This window comes from Bubalus kerabau, chromosome 22, assembly GCF_029407905.1.
Source record: "Bubalus kerabau isolate K-KA32 ecotype Philippines breed swamp buffalo chromosome 22, PCC_UOA_SB_1v2, whole genome shotgun sequence".
Lineage (NCBI taxonomy): Eukaryota > Metazoa > Chordata > Mammalia > Artiodactyla > Bovidae > Bubalus > Bubalus kerabau.
In genome coordinates, this window is record NC_073645.1 from 36,401,787 (window position 1) to 36,428,801 (window position 27,015).

Here is a 27,015-nt window from a genome sequence, read left to right on the forward strand (position 1 = left end):
TGGCATTGCTAATGCTGTATGTGTATTAAATATTAGTTTATTAAAAAGAAGATAGATATGTTTGACAATTGAATAAGCTATATATTCCCCCAAATGACTGACTGGTCTTTGCAGCCTTAGCCTTACAGCAGGAATGAATACAAGAAAATGACGCCAGACACGCTCTCTCCACTCATAGCCGACCGAGATAGGCCTGGATTATCTTGGGCTTCAAAGAGAAGCATAAATAAAAGGTCAACACCAAGCCTTGGCTTAACTGGAATGATGGGACCAAGAGCAGGCACCCCACTCGGTCACCCAGTTCACTCTGGGTGAACTTTACTTCCACCAGAAATTAAGGCCAGCCTCAGAGGAGTAAGTCAGTCACTGAATGTTCAGCCTTACAGATACAAGAATGCAGCTCCAGCTCACCGCCTCGTTTTAGACACACGTTGTAAACGTTGTTAGAAGGGTCTCTTGGTGCCCCCTAGACAGTGTTCGGCCTCAGCCCAGAAAAATGCTATAGGTTTCAAACAGAAGACCTCCTGGCTTCGTGTTTGCAAAGAAAGCTCTGGAGATCTTCCTCCCTCTGAGCTGTGGAAATCAGCCTGTCACTTACGTCCAAAGCCCCTTTCAAGTGTCAGGGAGGGATGAGGGGTTTACGTTGCTCCCCTCTGTCAGTGGAGCGTGTTGGGTGCTTGATGGGCATGCATTTCGCTGCCTCCCTCACTTCCACCCTCTCTGCTTCTGCTTTTCAGACCTCAGGTCAAAAGTGAAAGTGTGAAAGTGTTACTTGCTCAGTCGTGTCCAACTGTTTGTGACTCCATGGGCTATAGTCCGCCAGGCTCTTCTGTCCATGGGATTCTTCAGGCGAGAATACTGCAGTGGGTTGCCATTTCCTTCTCCAGGGGATCTTCCCAACCCAGGGAACGAACCCAGGTCTCCTGCACTGCAGGCCGACTCTTCACCATCTGAACCACCGGGAATACCAGGTCAAGAGAACCCTCCCTAATTCCTTTGGGGCTTTCTCAGGTCCTTGCTCTGACCACAAGTGGCCCTGATCATGGTTGTCAACGTTCATGCAATGCGTCGATGTCTGTCTCTCGGCAAGGCAGGGCCAGGTCAGGTGTCTCCCGGACTCCTAGTACACACCTGGTGCATTGAACTTCCGGGAACTTGTATCTATATATTGATATATAGATATAATGGTCTATATAATGGTTGCATTGTTTTATCATCATACATCCTAGGTTCATTCTTTAAGATTAGCCTTAGCATTAATATGTGATTCTTTCTGACTTCACTCTGTTTGACAATCTCTAGGACAAAAGACTTAAGGCTTCAACACCACATGTCAAAGTTATCTTTTTCTGGTGGATTTTGTATAACATTAACTTGTTAATTTAGAAAATATCTCCTTGCTTTACTAATAATGATCCATAAGTAACTAAGTCTGTGTGAAGGAGATGAAATAAAAATGATTGAGTGTTTTCTACATGTCTATACTTAACATCAGAGAAGGCAATGGCGCCCCATTCCAGTACTCTTGCCTGGAAAATCCCATGGACGGAGGAGCCTGGTAGGCTGCAGTCCATGGGGTCGCACAGTCAGACACGACTGAAGCGACTTAGCGGCAGCAGCAGCATACTTAACATGCTTTTGAATTGTGGTGTTTGAGAAGACTCTTGAGAGTCCCTTGGACTGCAAGGAGATCCAACCAGTCCATTCTGAAGGAGATCAGCCCTGGGATTTCTTTGGAAGGAATGATACTAAAGCTGAAACTCTAGTACTTTGGCCACCTCATGCGAAGAGTTGACTCATTGGAAAAGACTGATGCTGGGAGGGATTGGGGGCAGGAGGAGAAGGGGACAACAGAGAATGAGATGGTTGGATGGCATCACCGACTCGATGGACGTGAGTCTGAGTGAACTCTGGGAGTTGGTGATGGACAGGGAGGCCTGGCCTGGTGCGATTCATGGAGTCGCAAAGAGTCGGACACGACTGAGCGACTGAACTGAACTGAACTGAGCTGATACTTAACATCCATTTCCTCTGGATATGGGTTATCTTTGTTTTTGAGAAACGGTTTGGGTCCTAATCTGAAAAATCTTAACTGCCTCCCAGTTGGAAACAGTTTGCTGTCTATGGTGGGGTGTTCATTATGTGTTGAGGAACAAGATGGCCATCAGACTTCTCACTGTCTTTGTAGAGATCTGGTCACGGAACTCACTCTCCCTGTCACTTCTCACTGTCCAGCTGACCCCTAAATAAGCTGCAAGGTGACAGTATAATACCACTCAGGGCTACAGGGTCAGCGCTTTGCCATCTTGGACGCCTCCCCCCATCTAGATTCCTTCTGCCCCCTCCAAAAGTCATTGCTTGTGCTCTGGGGCACAGTCAGATAGATGCCTTCTTATTTTCCAACTGGGTGAAAACTTCTGGGGGTGAGACTGATAGGAGTACAGACGTGCAGCTGCCACCTGTAACCCCACCATCCCTGAGACTGAAACCAGAGTCTGGGGAGGTTTCGCTTTGTTACAAAAGGCCACGCCCTTTACGGGAAAGGACCCAGGACTTGATTTAGGAGAAAGAACTCTAGTACAGGCTCTGTTTCTGACCAGCTGTGTCACTTTTAGCTAATTCTCTTCCTTTGGGGTGTTTGTTTCTTCCAACTTCCCATTCAATTAATATTTGTTTAGCAAATACTTTATGAGTGCCAGGTGCCTCTGTCATGATGAACTTACATTATCATGTTTGACAATGTCAAGCGATAAGTAGAGTGCTGATAATCAAGACAAATACAAGGACTGTAAAGGGACTGGGGGAAGGGAAGGAGCTGGGGAGGTAGATGTAATCAGGGAGGACCTCCCAGCAGAGGTACCATTGAACCGAATTCTGAAGATGGAGAACTAGCCATCTGACCAAAGACGGCTTGTCCAGCAGAGGTTTGGGTGATGACTTCCAGACTGAAAGAACCATAAGCCCTGATGGAGCATTGTGGGCCCAGGGATGCTTAGAGCCTGGGAGGCTGAATGATATGTTGGTGAGGGCTGGGCTCTGAGTGTTGTTGCTGGCTTCAGTTCTGAGTTTGGTTTACTAGTTACTTAGCCTGGGGCCAGTTACTAACTTTTTCTAACCTCTTGTTCCTCATATGTCAAAGGCAGTGATCCTAGGGCTGATCTAATAGTATTTGTATGCACGTGTGCTAAGTTGCTTCAGTCGTATCTGACACTTTATGACCCTATGGACTGTAGCCCCACCAGGCTCCTCTGTCCATGGGATTTTCCAGGCAGGAATACTGGGGTAGGTTGCCATGCCCTCCTCCAGGGGGTCTTCTCAATCCAGGGATCCAACCCCCATCTCTTATGTCTCCTGCACTGGTAGGCAGGTTCTTTACCACTGGCATCACCTGGGAGATGCCGACATCATTTGGGAGAGTATTAAATAAGATAATACTTAGAAAGCGATTAACTCGGCAAATAATAAATGTGAGTTTTTATTTTTATTATCGTTAATTTTGCTACTTAAAGTAAGGGAAGTAGTAGGTGAGTAGGAGATTCTGTTGTTGTTTGGTTGCTTAGTTGTGTCTGACTCTATGCCAGTCCATGGACTATAGCTCACCAGGCTCCTCTGTCCCTGGGATTTCCCAGGCAAGGATACTGGAATGGGTTTCCATTTCCTCCTCCAGGGAATCTTCCCAACCCAGGGATCAAGCCCTTTGTTTCCTGCTTTGGTAGGTGGATTATTTACCTCTTGAGCCACCTAGGAAGTCCCAGGGGATCCTGTTGGCTAGTAATTATCCTACATCAGGGGTTAGTGAACCTTTTTTTAAAGGGCCAGGTGGTAAATATTTTAGGCACTTCAGGCCACATGATGTCTGTCACAGTCATTCAGTTGTGGTTGTGGTGGGAAAGTAGCCACCGACAATATGTAAATGAATGGATGTGACTGTGTTCCAATTAAACTTTATTTACAAAAACAGGAGGTGAGTACGCAGTGTGAGATTTTTAGCACCGAACACGTGTATGTAGGAAAGAAGGTCACAAATCAGTAACTTTAGCTTCAACCTTACAAAATTAGAAAAAGGAAGAACAAATAAAACTTAGAAAATCCCCAAACGAGAAAAACAGATGGTAGGCCATAGTTTGCCATCTACTCTAGTAAGAGATGAGCTTCCCAGGTGGCTCAGTGGTAGAGTCTGCCTGTTGGTGCAGGAGACACAAGAGGCTTGGGTTTGATTCCTGGGTCAGGAAGATCCCCTGGAGAAGGAAGTGGCAAGCCACTCCAGTATTCTTGCCTGGAAAATTCCATGGACAAAGGAGTCTGGCGGGCTACAGTCCATAGGATCCCAAGGAGTGGGACACGACTGAGTGACTAGTAAACCAGTACTAGATATTGAAGAGCCAAGGAGTTCAGTTTAAGATTTGAACTTTTAGATTGTAGGGACCTTGTGAAGATTCTCGAGCAGAAAAATAAGTTGGTGAAAATTTGTTTGGTAGAACTATGTAAAATCATCTGAAACAGAGAGCTTTATACTCCAGGTTGCTGCTGTTTTATTTATTTATTTTTTGGCTGAACTGGGTCTTCATTGCTGCACACAGGTTTTCTCTAGTTGTGGCAGCAGGCTTCTGATTGCAATGGCTTCTTTTGTTGCAGAGCACAGGTTCTAGGGCATGTGAGCTAAAGTATTTTCGGCACCTAACCTCTCCAGGCTCTAGAGCACAGGCTCAATAGTTGTGACGCACAGGCTTAGCTGCTCTGCAGCATGTGGTATCTTCCTGGACCAGGGATCAAACCCGTGTCCCCTGCATTGGCAGGCGGATTCTTAACCAAGGAGCCACCAGTGAAGTCTCTGTTTTTTGAACTGGGCTTGAGGGATGCCAGGCAAAGGATGAACATCTTACAACCTGTCAGGAATTCAGGAGGAGTTTCTTGTTATTACAGACCTTGATGAACCTTCCACAGTTTCTCCTACACAGTGAATATTTAACAGAATCATGGATGCTGGATTAGAAGCTCCCAGAGGGACAAGGACCTTGCTTTCTTTGCAGCTGTGTATCCAGACTCTGGAGGGAAGCCTGAAGTAGAGCTGGCGCTCGAGCATTTGAATGAGTTATTGGTATGGCAGCCCTGGAGCCCAGATAGGCAATACTGATCATCTCTAGGCTTAAATAAAAACTGTGTCACTGAATGAGTGTTATTTAAAACATCATGAGGCCAGTGGTGCCACTGGGTACCAATTTTCTGGTTGTTTTTTTTCCTTCCAGATGGCAGACGATCAAGGCCATATTGTGGAGCAGGGGGCTGAGGATCCCGCAAACAATGATACAGTTGATGCAAAGCCAGACCGGTCCTCTTTTGTCTCATCGATCTTCAGGTAAGTTTCCTTTCTCGCTGAGTTAAAGAGGAACCCTGGGTCACTTCAGCCTGTCATGCCTCTGTCATCTCCACTCACCCATGCAGAAGGGGGGCCTTCGGGGAGGAAGCCTGTGCTGTGCATGGGAGATTTGTGCAGAATCCTGCTGCTGTGTATGACAACACGGGGGTCCCCCTGTGCACTCCCCTGTCTCCAGGGTAGGCCCAGGTGTGGGGGAGCCCAGCTCCCCATCAGAGGTAAATTGCAGCCAGCCTCCTTTGGGAAAAAGCATGGATTATTACTGCTGTCAGCTGGGACCAGGCTTGGCTGAAAGGCTGAACTGGGGACCATGGGATAGGAGATTTTAGGGTAGCACCCTGCTGATTCCTACCGTTGCCTTTTCCTTTTTTCACTTCTTAAATCCTGAGCTTTACATTTAATAATAACAGCTTCCTTTATTAAGCTTTTGTATGCCAGCTTAGTATTGCATGAAATCCTCACAACCCCAGGAGATGGCTTTGTTGTTACCATCACTTAACAGGTAAGTAAACAGACATTATGAGGTTTAGTAGCCTGCCTTTGTGATGGCAGTGAATAAATGGTAGAGCTGAGATTAGAGTCCAGGCAGCACCAGCACTGCTCACTTAACACCTCTGCTGTGCTTTCTACTTAAAAGTAGGGCTGCAGGGAAGTGGAGGAGCCCCTTACCTGCCCTCCTTAACACTGGTCGTGGAAGGGCAGTGAGTGGGGCTCCCTGGCAAGAGGCAGGGATAGTCTGTGGTCAGAAGCATCAGCCTTCTTGCTAGCTCCTAAACCAAGCCCCACGTTGGAGAGACAGTGAGGGGGATAAAGTCTGAGGTTAGGGAGTGCTCCCCAGCAGTGCTCCGGAAGGGAATTGCTGCTGACAAGGGGCATTCTAGCTCCCTGCAACATCCCACAGAGAGCCTTGGGTCACATCATCCCAAACAAGGCTCAGAAAAGTGGGAAGACCTCAGCATCCTAGATCTGCATTCCATTGGCACTGGTTGCCATTTAGGGCCAAAGATATCCCATGAGACAACCAGAAAATACAGCTGCAATTGCTAAAAACTTTTCAAAGTCATAAGGTCAGGTGGTCCAGGCTGAACCATTCCCCAGTGCAGTGGCCTTCAAATGTTTCTGCTCACATACCCCCCAAATAATGTAAAACTAAGACACACACCTCCTCATACACTTTAAGGTGACATATAAATTTCTTGTCAAAATATTTGCAAAGGATGTAATAGTATTTCTGTTTTCCCATCTCTCTTGAGTATTCAGGTTAAGTAGATTGCCTCTAAGTAAAAGAGAAACTGGAATCGTGTAATAGTCATTTCAGAAGTCTTAGTAAAGCCTTTTGTTATACTTCCCAGAAATTATGAAAATGAAAAGGGTGTTCTCAAGACTAACATTTAAAAATCATCCCTTTGAGTGTATGGAGTCTAATTCTTTAGTAATTTAACCCATTAGAAAGGTTCGTGAACAAGCTGTCCTGTAACATCTAGAATTTTTATGTTTCTTTTTTTTTCCCCTCAAACCCTTTTTTTGATTGTCTCTGTCCACAGTATTTTATTCTGATGTAATAGATTTAGTTGCTTGAAAGTCTTTTATTGATCACCTCATCATACATTTCTTTAACATATATATATATGCATATATACATATGCATACGTTTGAAGACATTTTTCCAGGTTTTATGAGTATTGAAAGAAATTTCTCCCAAACTAAGTTATTGTTTTTTATTGACAGTTGATCAGAACAAATAAATGTTGATAAATTGTTAGTGCTGTTAAATAATTTTTCATAGAAATAATGATCAAATATGGGAGGGGAGGGCATTTAAAAAGCTAGTTTGTGATTAAATGGACAAATAATACTTTTTGCTAGAAGAAGAAAGAGTTTCGTATCATCATTTTTTCCTGTTTTTCATTTTTAGAGATAGACATGCTGAGAAACTGAATAAGTACATGGTATGGCAGCAGTTTTGTGATAATGTCACTTAATTCTTTCAGTTCCTTCTGAGTTCTGCGCCAAACATGACAGCTCAATTAGCTCTTTCTTCAGTTGTATTGAAAATAAAGAATTGGAAAGTATCTGACTTACAAAATAAATTGTTATTCAACCCTTGAGACCTTTAATTTTTTTCAGTTTCTGGGAAGTACACCAAAAAGACTTGATCAAAACTCCTCAAATAACTGTTAATTCAACCTGTTTCTTTTTTACTTAAAGGCAACTTGTTTAACCCAAAATGCTCCAATAGATAGAAGATAATTAAAATTGCATTAATAAATATTTGTCAGTATCGTTTTGGTGAGTTGCTTTTACACTGGATGCTGTTTGTTTATTTTTGAAAACTGGTCCTTTCTCCTCATGAACTGCTCTCCTTCTCTATTCTCCACCTGAGTTGTTGACATTGTTCTTCAACAGTCACCCAAAACCAAATGGAGATAAGGAAGGAAGGAAAGGGCACAAAGCCCGGTGCTGGGCTTTATTTATTCACTTATTTGTGATTGTTTACTTTGCTCTCCCAGGACTCTAGCTCAGAAGTGATAGAGTCTTTGGGAATAATTAGGGTGTTAAAATCCTTAAATGAGAGTCACCCACTCTCATGTCATCTTATCATATGTATTTTAAAATATTTTTTGATATATAATTGGATCTAAACAGTCCAGTGTGGCCCCAAACAGCCCTATTTCTAATGCCATCCTTCACCCTGATCAGACTCTTGTATAAGTATTAATAACGAGCCCCTGCCCCCTACCTCAGCACACCTCAGTGCGAGCCTGGGAGACACAGGGACACTGATGTTCGGCCCTTTGTCAGATCATGTGGCAGTTTCTAGGTCATCTAAGATTCAGGGTAGGTGAGAAGTCCACCCTTTTCTTCTGTTGGCAAGATGGGAGTTCGTAAAGGGGAGGTGGTATCATACTCAAGCAGACCAGTTTTAGGAAAAATACAAATGGAAACTGAGGATCTGGCAATTCATTCACTTAAAAATGTCTTGTCTGCATCCCTTGGAAAGTCTTCCAGTACCTGATTGGAGACCATTGCCTAGAAGACCCATCATCTTGCACAAAATAGGTGTGGTCTTTGATGCAGGGGTTTTTTACCCCCCTAAATTCTTTGGAAAGGTAAATAAGCCTGGATATAACCTATATTCTGGTCTACTATACCTTTTTTATGTATTAGTTTCTCAGTTGTGGTCAGACTTTTTGCAACCCCATGGACTGTAGCCCACCAGGCTCCTTTATCCATGGAGTTCTCCAGTCAAGAATACTGGAGTGGGTAGCCATTCCCTTACTCCAGGGGATCTTACCTTTTTTATAGTGTGGCTGATATTAACATCAGCCTTCATATTATCAAAATAAACAGTAAGTACCCTTGCAAAATATTTAAATTAAATACCATCTTCTGGACTGCTTATTTTAGTTATATGAATTGCATCCATAATTGTTGACTTACTAAACAGTATTCGAGCTACATTAAATGTCATTTTAATTTTGTCTTCATCCAGGTTGTGAAATATTAGTTGTTTATTTTCTCTGCCTTCACTCAGATCTGACCTGTACCCATATGTTAGAAAATACACCAGCCACCTACCAAAGAGACAGCTAAAATTCAAGTAAAATGTGTGACAAACCCTTAAAATTTAGATTTTTCCTACCTTTTTTTGTTTGATTTTTTTTTTGTTATTTAACTTTAATAGGATAGAAGTTTCTTTCATCTAGTAAAGTATCTTTAAAATTAACCACTTGAGATACCATTTTGGTCACTAATTGATTATTTCATTTGTTCATTCATTTTTTTTAAATGTATTACTTATTTTTGGCTGTGCTGGGTCTCCATTGGGAGGTAGTTCTGGTTGCAGTGTGTGGGTTTCTCATTGCAGTGGCCTCTCCTGTTGTGGAGCGCAGACTCTAGGCGCGTGGGCTTCAGTACTTGTGGTACATGAGCTCTGTTACTCCACCACGTGTGGAATCTTCCTGGACCAGGGATCGAACCAGTGTCCCCTGCATTGGCAGACAGATTCTTATCCACCGAGCCACCAGGGAAGTCCCATTCAGTAAATATTTGCAGAGTGACTGAAAGAACATAAGTCCCTTGCAGCAGGTCCCATAGTTGACTAGTGGCAGAGCCAGGATTTGAACCTTTCCTCACCTGCCTCTCAACCTTTACTCACGAGCTCTCAACCACCACTCTCAGTTGCCACCTGTGTGTGCCAGGTCCTGTGTTTGGGCCTGGGTTTGCAGCGGGCAAGCAGACCAACATGCTAGTGTGGTCTCTGCCTCAGACATTCACACTCTGACTGCCACTCTCAGTTGCCACCTTTACGTGCCAGGTCCTGTGTTTGGCCCTGGGTTTGCAGCCGGCAAGCAGACCAACATGATCAGTGTGGTCTCTGCCTCAGACACTCACACTCTGGTAGGGAAACCACACATGGAACCAGTAACTGAAGTGTGATGGTGTCAGGAGTGGGCAGAGCAGAGATGGGGGGAGATTGGCCGAGCTGGACTTTAGAAGGACTTGTCTACAGGTCACAGAAAGGATCTGGAATTGGTTCTAAGGATGGGGAGGTCACTAAAGGGTTTAAGCCGTAGAGTGACTTGATCGATAATACCTACAGAAACCCACGAGATCACCCAAGCTGCAGCACGGAGGGGGATGCTCTGAAGAGGGGTTTGTGGGGAAAGGAAGCAGGTTAGGAGTTCCCCAGGCAGAGTGGATGGTGTAGATGGAGCGGGACGGGGGCCTCCAGAGCTTCTGAGAGATAGAAGTTGTCAAACTTTGACTGAATGGAAGGAGAATCCAGAGAAAAGATTGACAAGAGGAAAGTGACACCTGGATCCCAGGGAGTGTTGAAGGTGGCTCGTGCCCACTGAGCCCTCTAGCTCAGCAAAGGGGTAAAGCCCTTTCTATCTCCAGTGTCACGGTGATAACACTGCAGCAGCATTTGCTGCCTTGCAGTGCTTCCTGCTTCAGACCATGCCTGCTGCCTGTGGCTTTGCTGACCAAAACCTCGTGAGAAACTTGGATGGTGTCAGAGACCTCGTATATGATGGGGTGAAACTCCAAGTGTGATTAAGACAGGATAATCTGAAGCAAAGAAGGAGTGTCCCTTATCACACCTGGCCCATGGACACCCACACTTACCATCTGTGCTTTATGGACTCTGACTGGGGTTATAATTCGGTGACTGGGGTGAACATAGCCCTAGATGCTGGTTGTTTCCTGCAAGTCTGGCAGGTGTGTGGCAGCCCCTCCCTGGTTCCCTCTGCAGAGTGTGGGGAACTTTGCATCCCTCACGCCAGAGGGGTGGGCGCAGCCTGTGGTATGGGAGTGTTGCTGCTGCTCTGGGTGCTCCCTGCAGCTAATGGCAGGCACCTTCCCTCCTGGCCCATCCCCAGCTCCCTTCTCTAGGTGTCAGAATTGCAGGAAGGTAAGGCAGTGGACTGGATGGACATGAGTTTGAGCAAGCTCTGGGAGTTGGTGATGGACAGGGAAGACTGGCGTTCTGCAGTCCATGGAGTCACAAAGAGTCGGACACAACTGAGTGACTGAACTGAACTGAAGGCAGAGGAGGGGGCAGTAGCACCCCATCTGTCTCTAATTGAGGACCCTCACCCTCCACTGGAAACCCCAAGGACTCCGGGAAACAAAAAGACCTCTCTTTTCTCCCCAGAAGTCTGGATGGGATGGACGCAGTGACCTAGGTGGTCCCAGGCCCTTAGACTTGTCTTGGTTTTTTGTCTCACTGCCACTAGATGGCATGACAGCATCGTTTTATTTCCATTTCATTGCATTCGTGCTCAGTCATGTCTGACTCTTTGCAACCCTATGGACTACAGCCTGCCATGCTCCTCTGTCCATGGGATTTTCCAGGCAAGAGCACTGGAGTCGGTTGCCATTTCCTCCTCCAGGGGAATCTTCCCGACCCAGGGATCGAACCCAGGTCTCTTGAACCATCGGGGAAGCCCATTTCATTGGGCCCTGAGTAAGGGAAGTCGCTCAATTGTATTCGATTCTTTGCGGCCCCATGAACTGTAGCCTTCCAGGCTCCTCTGTCCATGGGATTTTCCAGGCAAGAGTACTGGAGTAGGTTGCCATTTCTTTCTCCAGAGTAAACCAGACTATTCCTTAATTCGTATTTCTTAAAACACAAAAGTTTATTAAAATGTCTTCTACTTATCTGATTATTGAAGTACACTTGGAAAAGACAGAGAACCTCAAAGTAAAAATATTTAGAATGTAAAATTTAAATTAGTAAAATGCTTGGACTTAGTAACTATATTCCAATAAATTTTTTTTAATAAAAATAGAAAAAGTTCCATTAAAAATTGTTTTAAATGAGTTAGAAGAAGTAAGTGCTGTGTGCTCTCTGTTCTGTACCTGTGAATCTAACCAACTGTGGATTGAAAATTTGGGAGAGGGGGTTTCAGAAAGGTTCAAAAAGCAAAATGGATTTGCAGAGTGCCAGCAACTATTTACACAGCATTTATATTGTTTTAAGTATTATATAAGTAATCTAAGGATAATTTAAAGTATAAGGGAGGATATGCCTATATTATATGCACACGGTGCTAAGTCACTTCAGTCATGTTGGACTCTTTGCAACCTCCTGGACTGTAGCCCATCAGGTTCCTCCATCCATAGGATCCTCCAGGCAAGAATACTGGAGTGGGTTGCCATTCCCTTCTCCAGGGGATCTTCCCAACCAGGGACTGAATCCCCATCTCTTAAGTCTCTTGCTTTGGCAGACAGGTTCTTTACCACTGTTGCCACCTGGGAAGCCCTATATGCAAATACTACCCCATTTTAAACACCGTACTTGAGCATCCAAGGATTTTGGTATCCTCAGGGATTCCAGAACCAATCGCCCTCAGATACGAAGGGGCAACTGTGTGTGTACCATCTATGTTCATTATGAGCCATCATTTTTGAACAAGACTTCATGTCATCTGAGCACTGGAAGAAGGATCTCTCTTGATATTAACAGTAACACTAAATCCTAGCCCAGGTTACCTGCCATCTGTGTTAATGATGTGGTCCCTGCTCTGGATATAAACTCAAGTTCTTTTTTTTTTTTTTTTTTTTTTAAACTCAAGTTCTTAATGAATATCTAGGCACAGCTAAAATAGTTGGTAACCAGGAATAGCTGTTCACAGAATTGTAGAGTATTGGGAGCTGCATGAGGCTGGGAGAGGAAGGATGGGGGCAAGCTGGAGGAGGAGGGACTTGTCAGAGAATAGACAGTGGGTTATCAGGGGAGGGGAAGAGCCTGCCTGGCGGGGAGTGGGGGTGGGGCACAAAGTCACAGGGGAGTGATGGTCAGGCCAGGCCACACAGCACAGGTCTCAGTGGAGGCCCTTGAACAGGGTGAGTTTTGTTCCAGTGGTACCACTGGAAACCATGGCAGATACAAAACCAAGCCCTGCCCAGTAGCCTGGAAGATACCCCCTCCCAGCAACACTGCAGCTGAGAAATCAGAGACTCCTTTCTGAGCTCTGCCCAAGGTCACTATTAAAGGAAATAAAAAACGCAGAAAACAGATTGCACAGGCTCTCAAATTTCCCCGGGGCCTTGGTGGAGCCAGGGGTGTCCCTGCCAAGGGGTGTGTTTATCCTTCCAGTTCCTGAGTGAGGAGGGCAGGAGAAAAGTCTTGTTTTCGAAGCTTGATAAATTCCCTACTTTTGAGGCTCTGGCTCAGATCCCATGGGCTTTCCCCTCTGTGTCATCTCTGTGGTCCAACTTTTGTCCTTCCTGGAGTGTGTTTCCTAAATAGCACTTGGTTGTAATTCTTCTTTCTCCTGGGCTGCAGCTTGAGTTGCTCCACCAGTAAGTGTTATATGTAAACAGGTCCCTATTTTGTTTTAAAAAAGTGTTATTTGTGTGGTTATAAGAAAGATCCAGGTGGCCTGCCTGTTCATTTGGAGGAGGGGTGGGCGAATTGGAGAAAAGAAGGGACAAAGCAGACATTAACTCATTCCAAAGCCTGTGTCCCTAATTAAGCAAAAGTCATTCGGTCATACTCATTGATTGAAAGAGACCAGGTCCAAGCACCCTAAGAGAAAAAGAACTTTAAAATATAGCCAGGCAGTTTACATTTTCAGTAAAGGTAGCCTTCAAGTTCAGACCCTGGAGTCCTGGAGGCCTGTCTCCCAATTTTTTATATAAAGAGTAATCATGGTTTAATGATGTAGTTGAAGCAGTGATGGTATTGCTTAAAATGACAACCGTGCTGGTGTAGAGTTGGACAACTCAGGTTCAGATCCTGGCCCTGAGTCCCACTCTAGTTGAGCAACTAGAGCAAATGTTTTGGCTTTCTTGAGCCTCAGTTTCCTCATCTGTGTGGGAGAAATATCAATACCACCCAGTGGGTTGTTTGTGAGAATTAAAGGACATGATGAGGGACAAATCTTAGAACCGTAATTTCAAACCAGAGAACTCCTTGAAAGGTAATTTATCCAGTTCCCCTTCTGTAATGATCAGAGAAAGTGAAGACCAGAGAGGTTAAGTCCTCTGTTCACAGTCACCCAGCAAGACTAAGACCCAGGTCTGACTTGCGGTCACTGCATCAAGTGCCGTCCACAAGTGCCGTGGCATCGAGCTATTCAACCATATTAATCCACCAGCGGGGCGGTTTTTTTCTTCCACCCAAGTGGGTCAGCAAATTTAATTCTTCATTGAAACTGCTCCCTTTCTGCTTCACTTCAGCTGAGGGATGGTATACAGACAGCATTTCAACAGGGCTAGCGATGGGCTTTCTGATAAAGGGGGCCATGTGACTGTTTCAGGAGCAGCGAGCCACACCTCTGAAACATGATCACGCAGTCTAAAACTTTGAAGCCATAACTTCTACATGTATAGATGATTGCTCTTCTAGAAGAGAAATAATGAAGCTATAAAGTTAACAGAAAAAGTGAGAAAGGAGTTTGGGAGAGAATGGATACACGTATATGTATGGCCAAGCCCCTTTGCTGTTCACCTGAACAGCGTTGTTCATTGGCTATACCCCAATACAAAATAAAAGGTTTTTTAAAAAGGGAGAAAGGCGGGTAAATAGTAATAGAACTTTTCAAACACCGTTAGCATAGAAGTCCAGTAATAGAAAAGTACTATGAGAATAAGACCCATTGTTTCTCAAGGGAGCTTGTAGTCACAGTAAGAAATGTGCATTGTGGCCTTGCATGATCAAACCCCAGCTCACTGGTGCTTAGGGCTTTCTGTCTGGCCTACAGCTGGTATGATGACTCTGTAAACTCCGCGGCTGAAAGTGGAAAAGGTAGATGAAGTGCTTGTTAGAGAATCAAAACGAAGTGTCTGAGCTGTTCTCAGTTCTGGAGCCTGCAGCCACAATACAGATACCGTTGTGTCTCCCACTTTGTTCTAGGCTATTTAAAGAGAATTCTGTCCTTTATTTCCCCTGAATGATTTTTTTTAAGTCATTTATCAGTTTTTATTGCCAGAGGTCTCTATTCTTTTTTCAAGGAGGAAGTTGGAAATATGGAGGCTAGTAATTCTTCTCCTTAGCCTGACTTTAAACTGACTTTGTTTCCCAATGGAAGTGTATTTTTGCAAATGTAGTTTCAGAGAAGGAATGGAGCCAGTTTCCTCTCCTTCACAAACCTGAGGATGGCAAGTGATTAGGAGGCTTGCCCAGGAGAGCAGATGTTGTAACTCGACTTCATCAGCTTCACACCTTTCATTAACTGTGACCTTGAACCAGGAAATTGAGAACAGCACTGCTGAGCTGTTTGCTTAATAATCTGGGTTTTTATGTGTTTGCCTCTTCCTTATTGCATTTGGAGGAGTGAAAGGGGAAAAGTATAGTCATTTCCTGAACCATTTGCTTTTTTCAGGACCCTTGAAAAATGATTATATGCCTTACTTGAAAATTAAGGTGCTTGGTATACGTCTGTGGTCTTTTGTTTTATTACTTACAGTACTATCTTGAGTATCTTGATAAGGAAAAAAAATAACCTTAATGAATTTGAACTCTGATTGAACACACACTCACTTCCTACTTTCATTCACTTACATAAAATTTTACATCTTTTCGCAGTTCCTGTGTATGCTGTTTTGCCACCTTTTTGTGCATTTGACACTTCGGTGGGTTGCCTGCATCTGCATGCTCATCACTTTAAATAGCTGTGTAGTATTTTATTCTCTCTATCCTCTGTCCCCTGCTTGGCCATTGCCCCATCGTTTCTAGTTTTTCACTCTTAAAGATGGTGCTGCTGGCTGCATCTTCGTGGAAGTGTGTGGGTTTTCCCTTGGGACCCCAAGTTCCTAGAAAGTCACTTTTTCTCTAGGGAGCCGTCCTGGAATGGGGAGGAGGCAGCCACGTGGAGCCTGGGCATTTCTGCCGGTCAGCAGAGAAGGGGGAGGCCAGTGTGATGTTCCCAGCCCCAGTGTGAATGGTCCTATGGAAAAGTCCAGCGTGCAGTTCACTGCTGATTCAGTCACAGGCCTTCAGGGCCGGGCGGACTGTGCCAGTCTCCTGCCCCTGCTGAGCTCCGAGCATGTTGAGTTTTTATTATTTCAGGGAAGAAGGAAACTCGCTGCCGGTCATCGCAGGGCGAAGTGTAGTTCTGATGCAGAGGGGGGTGCTTTCGGATGGAGACATGAGGTACCACCTTCACTCTTTTCCTTCCTGTCGGTCTTGTTCTGTGCCTTGGTGTGTCCCAACCTGGGGATGCCCTCTCCTTAAATCTTGAAACCATGAACGAATCATCACAAAAATATTTAGACAAAGCAGCTATGAAAACCAGAGCTCTGGTTCCGATTGAAGCAGCCCTAGGGAACTGTGTGCCTGGTGGAGTGTTTACTTTGGTGCTGATGAATGTCTGCAAACAGAGCTACTGGGAATCCTATTCATGGAGACACTTTAGAAAATAAATAGGAGCGGGTTTGGGTGCTTATATATTCCCTTCCAAATATAGAAAGGTATAATTCACATTTTGAGCAGCCTAGGGGATCTGTAAGAAGATAAAACCTGTATTTATTCACTCCGGTGATGGGGAAAATAATACTTGTGCCGAGTGTATTATAAAAATTTATTGTGCGCCTTCTGAGGTTTTTTACTTCTTTGTAAAGGAGGCACAGTATTTTTATCCTATAATGTTTTCTGGTACGAGTGACTGTGGATTCTTCAAGGAAGTCTTTTTGTATAAATAACCATTGGAGCTTGGTTGTAATTCTTTGCCTCTTGATGTTGCTGAAATGACTGAGTTGGCTGTGCACTGTGAAATTTGAGGTTCTGAAAAATGGCTCTCAATCTAAGAGGTTAGAATTATCCAGTTCCTTCCTGATAATCAGTGCTGGCATTAGCTGTGTTCCCAGCAGAGATTTGAGCTTACTGGAATGCATCTGGGAGTTGAAGATAGTGGTCCTTCCCCATATGAGCGAGGAACTACAACAGCAGACAACATGAAGGATGGTGGGGAAGCACCACAGTCGGCCAGCCAGCTTCTGTAAATTAGCTGCTCATTGTATCTGAGTGCACACTTGAACGCACTTCCTAAGTCAGTCCTTCTGCTAGGCCTTCGTGGCTCTTGTGATCTTGCTTGTCTGGCCCCAATTAAGCATGGTGATTTTGTGGTCAGATTTGTTTTTTTTTTTTTAATCTGCAGCCAATTGTGTAACACATGAACTTTTAAGAGGATTTTGGAACTTTTAATTCAATGGTTTATCAGAGCCTTGAACTTAACAGCAGGGTTCAAAACCAGAATCCGGTGTTTCTCCTCAGTGCAGTAATCTTGGCCAGTGTGTTCAGAATGTAGAAAGGTCAAGTTAGAGACTAAGTTTATCAGCACAAAATCAGCAAAGGGAGGGGACAGAATGGGGCCTGGGGAGGGTAGAATGGGAAGGCATAGAATCTGGCTTTAAAAGTACCCTGGCTGGTCTTTATTTGTTAGATCCTTCCATACCTTGCATTGTACTTTGTAGAACAAATGTTGGTAATGATTATTAACAGACTTCGTTAAAGCATTAAACACTATTAAAAAATATTCATGGAACAACAAGGCCCTACTGTAGAGCACAGGGGACTGTGTTCAGTATCGTGTGGTAAACCATAATGGAAGAACACATGAAAAAAAGAATATATGTATTCAGATACGTGTATCTGAATCACTTTGCTACACAATGTTGTGAATCGACTATAGTTCAAAAAATAAATTTTAAAAATATATCAATGATCCGTGTTCCTGGTGACTTGGGGGATATCTGAAGTGGTTCCTCCACCATTTATGTCATTTGTCAGATTCAGAGAAGGGCTGGTTTCCATCGACCTGGACTGGAACAAAGTGCGCGTCGTGTCCACCTCTTGGGGTCTCTGTAATACCAGTTTTCACATATGGTAGCACCTCCTGCAGAAAAGCTAAATAAACCTGAGAAGACAAGAACAGCCACTTTTAGAAAATCTTATCTTCGGGGGAGGATCGTCAGCTGAAGTTTTTAATTTGGATCCTTGAAAGCTTCTTATCACCCTGTTCGTTCCCTTCCCGGTACCCCAGCTTTGGAGACCCTGCAGTGCTGAGGTGTGGACCAGACCACCTTCATCTCTGTGCACTTGGCTGATGGATTAGTACCATCTCTTTGGAGCTTTTGAGGGTCTTATGATTCTGTCCAACAGCAGTTGTTTATCTAACAATCTGCTTGGCTCTGGCCATTGATCTCCAGACAGTAACTTTATGAGCTGCTAATGCTGGGATGGCAGAGCTCCCCTCCCTACACTGTGCTGATATGAGTTATGGGGCCACCAAGGCAGTGCTGGAGAGTTGCTCAAACGTTGTGCAAACAAGGGCACATCAGGATGACCTTGCTTGCAAAGAGGCGTTTCCTGAAAGTGTCTTGGTTGTTGCTGTTAATTTCGGTTTAATGTTCAGCTCAGCTGTCACCTCTGTCACCTTGCAGATTTCATGGAGAGCCATAAATCCCACACGTGACCCTAAATATAGCCATGCTGCTGACCCAGGGTGCCTTCCACAAGGCCGTGCTCCCCGAAGCATATCTCCTGTGATCTGGCCCAGAGCTAAGGGGCCCAAAGGCTGCAGCCCTGTGAAGAGTGGCATTTGATAGGGTGGACGAGCTGGTGCTTCCTACCTTGTTTAGGAGGGAGAGGGACTGGTCTACCCCTCAGGACTGGGACATCTGCTTCCACTAGCTCTGGAAGTAACCAAGAGTCTTAAAGCAAGAGCAGAGACAGGAGTGAAAGGTCAGGGTCAAAAGGGCCCAGACTAGTGCTGAGGCCCTCAGGCTTCTGAGGGTGTGAGTGTCTCCAAGAAAACACCCAGGCCTGGGGATCAGAGCCTGGATCTAGGGCGAAGCCTGGGAATCTGTTTTAACAGAGAAACCCTGGAATAAGGTGTTAGACTGCAGAATAAATATGGGCACTGCCACTGTCTAGCTTTGTGATCTTGGACAAGTTAATGCAATCTGTTCTATGAGTTATGGGGTTAATGCCTTATAGAGTTATTGTAATTTGAGATAGAATATGTAAAGCAGCAAGTGTTCAAAAAGTGGTACTTAGTAGAACTGTATTTATTATTGTTGTTACTATTGACACATAGAGGAGGAAGAAGTTTTAAAAGTTAGGGAAAGAGGTGAAATTGCAGTAGAAAACAGAAAAATGGGGTATTCAGGGACATCTCTCAACAATTGCACAAAAAAAGTATGAATCCAAAAGTTTCAAAAAAGTAATGTTCAAAACAGAGCCAATCTTGAAATTCATTTGCAGCAAGTGATTTTTAACTATTAAGTAATAACTTTTAAAAATCTTTGAATAGGTAACTTATTCATAGATACAAAACGAGATATACAGTCAAAATTCTTCCTCCTTCCTACTATCCTACCCTTGGCCTCTAGAACACAGGGAATCACTTTTGATGCTACTTAATAAATAACATGGACTTCCCAGGTGGCACTAGTGGTAAAGAGCCCACCTGCCATTGCAGGAGATGAGAGGTAAGAGACTCAGTTTGCATCCCCGGATTGGGAAGATCCCCTGGAGGAGGGCGTGGCAACTGACTCCATACTTCTGCTGGGAGAATCCCATTGACAGAGGAGCCTGGCAGGCTCTGGTCCATAGGGTCACAGAGTCAGATATGACTAAAGAGACTTGACAGGCATGCATGTGATAAATAACATGAGTAATCAATTCAGTTCAGTTCAGTCGCTCAGTCATGTCTGACTCTTTGCGACCCCGTGAATCGCAGCACGCCAGGCCTCCCTGTCCATCACCAACTCCTGGAGTTCACTCAAACTCATGTCCATTGAGTCGGTAATGCCATCCAGCCATCTCATCCTCTGTCATCCTCTTCTCCTTCTGCCCCCAATCCCTTCCAGCATCAGGGTCTTTTCCAATGAGTCAACTCTTCGCATGAGGTGGCCAAAGTACTGGAGCTTCAGCTTTAGCATCATTCCTTCCAATGAACACCCAGGACTGATCTCCTTTAGGATGGACTGGTTGGACCTCCTTGCAGTCCAAGGGACTCTCAAGAGTCTTTTCCAACACCACAGTTCAAAAGCATCAGTTCTTTGGTGCTCAGCTTTCTTCACAGTCCAACTCTCACATCCATACATGACCACTGGAAAACCCATAGCTTTGACTAGATAGACATTTGTTGGCAAAGTAATCTCTCTGCTTTTTAATATGCTATCTAGGTAGATCATAACTTTCCTTCCAAGGAGTAAGCATCTTTTAATTTCATGGCTGCAGTCACCATCTGCAGGGATTTTGGAGCCCCAAAAAATAAAGTCTGACACTGTTTCCACTGTTTCCCCATCCAAAAAGTTGGCTTAAAGCTCAACATTCAGAAAACTAAGATCATGGCATATGGTCCCATCACTTCATGGGAAATAGATGGGGAAACATGAGTAATAATAATGACATTTATTTACAGTTTACTACATGCCAAACACAGTTCTAAGTGCTTTGTGGGTATTAAGTTGTTTACTAGCTTTGGGGCAGAGGCTGTTACTGTTCTTTTTACAAATGAGGAAACTGAAGCACAGAGAGGTTAGGTTAAGTAACTTGCCCACTATCATTCAGCAATGTGCTGCAGCAGAGTTTCAACCCAAGCAGTCCAGTCCCAGAATCTGTGGATTTATCGTTTGTATCATCCTGCAGGAGTCTCTTTATGCAAATCCAAGCGAGATACTCATTTTTCCTACAGGTAGCACAGTGTTCTCACTGCTCTACTGCTTTGTTTTGCTCTTCACTTAACGCTACTTATTGGCAATTATGCCACAGCAAGACAGGGAGAGCCTCCCCATTATTTTTTAACAATACTGTTTGATTTGGATTCAAGACCTTCTCTTTTAGAGTCCATCCAGGAAGTAGAGACCGAATTGGATCTTGATACTTGCCCTGCTGGTTATTATAAGAGGGAGTGGCTAATTGAATAAACTTAAGTCTGCCAGCCAGGTCTTTTCAAGGAGGCTTGCTATTATTAAGTTTCAAAATTGGAAATGGGAACAGTGGAGGGGAAAAAAAAAATGGAAGAGAACTTGTCCAAAAGTATTTCCAAACAATGTTAGGTGTCAGACACAAAAGAAAGACTTAAGCACAATGATTGTCCTGTGTCCTGCGGAATCTGCGACTGGGGCTTCCGAACATAAGCCCCTCTCAGGAATCAGTCCCCTTCCTACGTGTGAGGCTGTGCTCAATTCATGTCTCTGCCGCAGCCTGGCAGCAGTAACTGACAGAGTGGGAGAGATGGCACAAGAAGGACAATGGGGTGGAAGGGAGCTAGATAATCCCCAGGAAGAGGGAGCCTGAAGCCTCGCAACTAGTTGGTGGTAGACTCTAGTCTCTTGGACTCTTTCTTGCAGAATACATCCACAGGCAAGTCTTCAGTCCACTTGGGTTTTGTTTTTTATTTTTTTGGTTTTTGCTTTTTGTTGCTTTTGGCTGGGCTGGGTCTTCATTGCTGTATGAAGACTTTCTCTGATTGTGTCAAGTGAGGGCTTCTCTCTAGTTGCAGGGCAAGGGCTTCTCACTGCAAGGCTTCTCTTGTTGCAGAGCATAGGCTCTGGGTGTGTAGGCTCAGTAGTCATGGCACACGGGCTTAGTTTCTCCAAGGAGGCGTGTGAAATCTTCCCCGAGGAGGGATCGAACCCATGTCCTTTACATTGGCAGGTGGATTCTTAGCCACTGGACCACCAGGAAAGTCCAGTCCAATTGGTTTCTTCCTGGCTCTTTTCCCCTGGTGACTTCTCGACTATCGGTTCTTCTTCTTCCTTGTCTCTTGTTACATAGTCTAATCATCAGGGTTTGCTTCCCCAGACTTAAGCTACAGGTGGAGTTTTCTCAAAGCCTGTGCCTCTTAGCGGGACTTCCCTGGTGCCTCTTAGCAAGATGAACTCGATGGGATTAAGTTGATAATCACTCTTTGATCCACATCTTTGGTAGAGAAAGACCTGGGTTTCAAAATAGGTTTTTTAACAAAAACCTATTTAGGTTAGAAGGAAAAATGAATACGGACTGACTCAAATCCAGAAGGAGGAAGCAGATATGAAGTTCATTTTGAAAATGAGATTTCAGTTTAGGGGAAGAATGTTGTTGTTCTTGTTCAGTCACTAAGTCGTCTCTGACTCTTTGTGACCCCATGGACTGCAGCACTCCCTGCCCCTCACTGTCTCCTGGAGTTTGCCCAAGTTCATGTCCATTGAATCAGTGATGCTATCCAATCATTTCATCCTCTGCTTCTCTCTTCTCCTTTTGTCTTCAATATTTCCCAGCATCAGGGTCTTTTCCAATGAGTCAGCTGTTTGCATCAGGTAGCCAGATTATTGGAGCTTCAGCCTCAGCATCAGTCCTTCCAATGAGTATTCAGGGTTATTTCCTTTAGGATTGACTGGTTTGATCTCCTTGCAGTCCAAGGGACTCTCCAAGTCCAAGAGTCTTCTCTAGCACCACAATTGGAAAGCAACAATTCTTTGGTGCTCAGCCTTCTTTTTGGGGAAAGAGTAAGAAAGGGAAGTTGTCCTTACCTCCCTTAAGATATTTAATCGGGATCAGAATCACATTCATACTCATTTTTAAGGTACTTTTTAGAACCATGGAAAGTATTTTCTTTAAAGTGTGTATCTTTACATGCATACTTTTGTGTTCCTATTTTTAAAGCAGTTTATTTTCCAAATTCTGTTCTGATAGAAACTGAGTCCTTTTCTTTATGTAACTTTTAGCTGAACCTGTTTTTCTTTTTTTTTTTTTTTTCCTCTTTGGCTGTGCTGTGGCTTACAGATCTCAGTTCTCTGACCAGGGATCAAACCCCTCGCCTTCAGCATGGATAGTGCAGAATCCTAACCACTGAATGGCCAGGGAATCCCCAGAGCCTGTTTTTCTTATAAAAGATACTTGCTGGTGTAGTTTGACTTATCACCCCTGAGGTTGGGTTAATGGCAGCCTGAAGATATCACAGCTTGTTTATTATTTGGATATCATTGTACAGATTGCTTGAAAATAATCTATATTTTAGAAAACAAAAGTAAAATTTTATCTCTTAAAGGGCTTAAACTTGACCTCCAGCATGTCAGACTTAATGCTCCTCTTGTTAGGGTCTTTGTTGTTTAGTTGCTAGGTTGTATCCAACTCTTTTGCGACCCCATGGACTGTGGCCATAAATTAGCTAAAGACCTGTCAGGAGTCAGTGAGAAAATGCAGATATGAGAATTTTATCAAGATAGCAGCCCATGAGAAATACTGACAGATGCTAATTATTGTTATTATTATGTATAAAATGGGTGTGATTATACCCCATCCTTCTACCTCAGAGGTGTCAGTTGAAGACCAGAGATTCTGTAAATGTGTGAAATACGGTGTAGATATTTTAACTTGCACAGAGAACACCATCCGTGGAGGTCACTGACACAGTGGCAATAAGGAAACCAGTCCTGCTCCTCCCCAAATGGGGTGTCCTTGACCAGTACAGAAACACTTTTGCTGACACTCATCTCTGAGCTTTTATGGAGGCCTTAGAGCGGGAGAAGACGCCACGGGAAGACCTGCTGTCACCGAAACTCCCCACTGTTTTGTGACAGTCACAGAGGCCCCAGGGAATTCAAGAGAGGAAGCTGATGCTCTGTGAAGGAGACTCACCGACCCAGGGCACACAGGACAATGCACACCTCTGTCTGACCCCAAGTCCAGGGCTCTTTTGTACTGCCTTTCTGGGGGAAATTGTTTAGTCGCTCAGTCGTGTCCGACTCTTTGCGACCCTGTGGACTCTAGCCCACCACGCCCCTCTGTTCATGGGATTCTCCAGGCAAGAATACTGGAGTGGATTGCCATTTCCTTCTCCAGAGAATCTTCCCGACGGAGGTATTGAAGCCATGTCTCCTGCATTGAAGACAGATTCTTTACCACTGAACCACCAGGAAAGCCCTGGGGGAAGTAGGATGAAGGAGAATTGGCATCACCCCTGTAAACAGACAGGAAACAAAGGAGAAGGGGAGTCTTTAGAAGGTAGGAGACCAGACTGAGGATATTTCTCTTTTAGAAATAAAATGATATGACAGAAGAAATTTGACCTTATAAAAGTAGAAGATAAAGTCACGCTGAAGCTGAAAACAGCAATAAGGAATCTGAATGTTGAACTTACACAGCTCATCTGTAATGTGGGCCAAGGTAGGAAGGGAAAGGCCACCTCCTTTCAGATTCTGATAAACTCGGGTAACATCGAGTGAAGACCCAGAGTAAAGGACCCTTGGACCAGGAAACAAGCTCAGCTTTCACTTTCATTTTACTTATCCCAACTTTTTAAAAAAAAATTGGTTTTAATATGAACCATTTTTAAGGTCTTTATTGAATTTGCTACAGCATTGCTTCTGTTTTATGTCTGGGGTTTTGGCTGCAAGGCATGTGGGAGCTTAGATCCCTGACCAGGAATCGAAACCTCACCCCCTGCATTAAAGGTGATGTCTTAACCACTTAACCACCAAAGAAGCTCCTTCTTCCAACTTTTGATCAGAGCTTTGGGAGGGTGGTGGATACATCACTCTAACAAATACTCAAGGGCATAGGGCTCTGGAACTCTGACATGAAGGAGGAGACCTGGGATGGTCCCACTCTGCCGATCACTAACTGGGTGACTTGGACAACTCCCTTCCTCTCTGTGGACCTCAGTTTCCATGTCTGCCAAATGAGCAAACAAAACCTGATTCATTCATTCATATGACACTTTTTTAATCCTGACTGTCCCAACTAAAACCTTTCTTGCAGTATTTAGTAGAAGTGGCAGGAATGGATATACTTGACTTTTTCCTGATCTCAAGCAGGAAGCTTTCAGCCTTTTATCATTAAGTATGTCGTGAAAATTCAGTTAACTATAAAGTCAGAAAAAACAGGAGTTTTGAAACTTGAGAATTGTACTCTAGGAAGCAGATTCACAGAAAGCTCTGAGAACTGCTCTACCTGTTAGAAGTGAAAGGCATAATTATAAACATTTTTGAGACGTAGAATCGTACATCGAAATTGCATACTGGGGACTTTGGTGGTCCAGTGGTGACCACGAGTTCAATCCCTAGTCGAGGAACTAAAGTCCCGTATGCCGTGGAGCACCTAAGCCCTTACCCTACAAATACTGAGACTGCCTGCCTCAACAAAGATTCCACGTGCCACAACTAAGACCCAAAGCAGCCACATAAATAACTTAATTTTTTTTTAAAAATGACACACTGGTATTTCACATGGAGTTCACCAAAGACACATAGTCCCAGGTAAGCACAAAGCAAGCCAGCAGCAAGTCACCATGACCCCCTGGAGAATCAGGAAAGACTATTATATACATTGCTAGCATCAGAAGAAAAAAGAAGTATTGATCTTTGCAGCTGAGCAGGCAGTCCCATCCTAGAAGCTGCCGCTGCTGCTGCTAAGTCGCTTCAGTCGTGTCCAATTCTGTGCGACCCCATAGACGGCAGCCCACCAGGCTCCACCGCCCCTGGGATTCTCCAGGCAAGAACAATGGAGTGGGTTGCCATTTCCTTCTCCAGTGCGTAAAAGTGAAGTCACTTAGTCGTGTCCGACTCTTAGCGACCCTATGGACTGCAGCCTACCAGGCTCCTCCGTCCATGGGATTTTCCAGGCAGGAGTACTGGAGTACAGGGAGCCATTGCCTTCTCCGCATCCTAGAAGAGCCCTGGTTACTGTATAATGCAGAGGCTTACTGCACAATAGGAAGGGAGGGGAAGCCCAAACAAACAAGTTTGTGTTTAATTTTTTCTTGCCCTTCCTAAAAATATAAATTTTATTTCATCAAATATGATATTAGCAGTGGGTTTTTCATAGATGCCCTTTGCAGGCTGAGTTAGTTCCATTGTAATCCTAGTCTAATTATGATTTTTCTCATAGCAGGGTGTTCGGTTTAGTTTAGTTGCTCAGTCATGTCCAACTCTTTTGAGACCCCATGGACTGCAGCAAGCCAGGCTTCCCTGTCCATCACCATCTACCAGAGCTTGCTCAAACTCATATCCATTGAGTCGGTGATGCCATCCAACCATCTCATCCTCTGTCATCCCCTTCTCCTCCCGCCTTCAATCTTTCCAGCATCAGGGTCTTTTCCAGTGAGTCAGTTCTTCACATCAGGTGGCAAAAGTATTGGAGTTTCAGCTTCAGTATCAGTCCTTCCAATGAACATTCAGGACTAATTTCCTTTGGGATTGACTGTTTGGAAGTCTGTCACTGTTTCCATTGTTTCCGCATCTATTTACCATGAAGTGATGGGACCAGATGCCATGATCTTAGTTTTCTGAATGTTGAGTTTTAAGCCAACATTTTCACTCTCCTCTTTCACTTTCATTGAGAGGCTCTTTAGTTCTTCTTTGTTTTCTGCCATAAGGTGATGTCATCTGCGTATCTGAGGTTATTGATATTTCTCCCGGCAATCTTGATTCCAGCTTGTGCTTCTTCCAGCCTGGCATTTCTCATGATGTACTCTGCATATAAATTAAATAAGCAGGGTGACAACATACAGCTTTGACATACCAGTCTCTTGTTCCGTGTCCAGTTCTAACTGTTGCTTCTTGACCTGCATACAGATTTCTTAGGAGGCAGGTAGGGTGATCTGGTATTCCCATCTCTTTAAGAGTTTTCCAGTTTGTTGTGATCCACAGAGTCAAAGACTTTAGTGTAGTCAATAAAGCAGAAGTAGATGTTTTTCTGTAACTCTTTCGCTTTTTCAATGATCCAGAGGATGTTGGCAATTTGATCTCTGGTTCCTCTGCCTTTTCTAAATCCAGCTTGAACATCTGGAATTTCACAGTTCACGTACTGTTGAAGCCTGGCTTGGAGAATTTTGAGCATTACTTTGCTAGCATGTGAGATGAGTGCAATTGTACAGTAGTTTGAGCATTCTTTGTTGCCTTTCTTTGGGATTGGAAAGAAAACAGACCTTTTCCAGTCCTGTGATCACTGCTGAGTTTTCCAGATTTGCTGGCATATTGAGTGCAGCAGTTTCACAGCATCATCTTTTAGGATTTGAAATAGCTCAATTGGAATTCCATCACCTTCAGCTTTGTTCATAGTGATGCTTCCTAAGGCCCATTTGACTTCTCATTCCAGGATGTCTGGTTCTAGGTGAGTGATCACACCATCGTGGTTATCTGGTTCATGAAGATCTTTTTTGTACAGTTCTTCTGTGTATTCTTGCCACCTCACCTTA

General features: G+C 44.2%; 1 protein-coding gene across 2 annotated transcripts in view; it reads left to right on the forward strand.

The window, feature by feature from the left end:
• The window catches only part of CASP7 (caspase 7), a 41,853-nt gene that overhangs the window by 2,336 nt on the left and 12,502 nt on the right, over positions 1–27,015 (forward strand). For both annotated transcript variants that reach the window (XM_055560186.1, XM_055560187.1), the window contains exon 2: positions 5,247–5,356. In XM_055560186.1, coding sequence (XP_055416161.1) covers positions 5,247–5,356 — 110 coding nt within the window. The remainder of the gene's footprint in view (positions 1–5,246; positions 5,357–27,015) is intronic.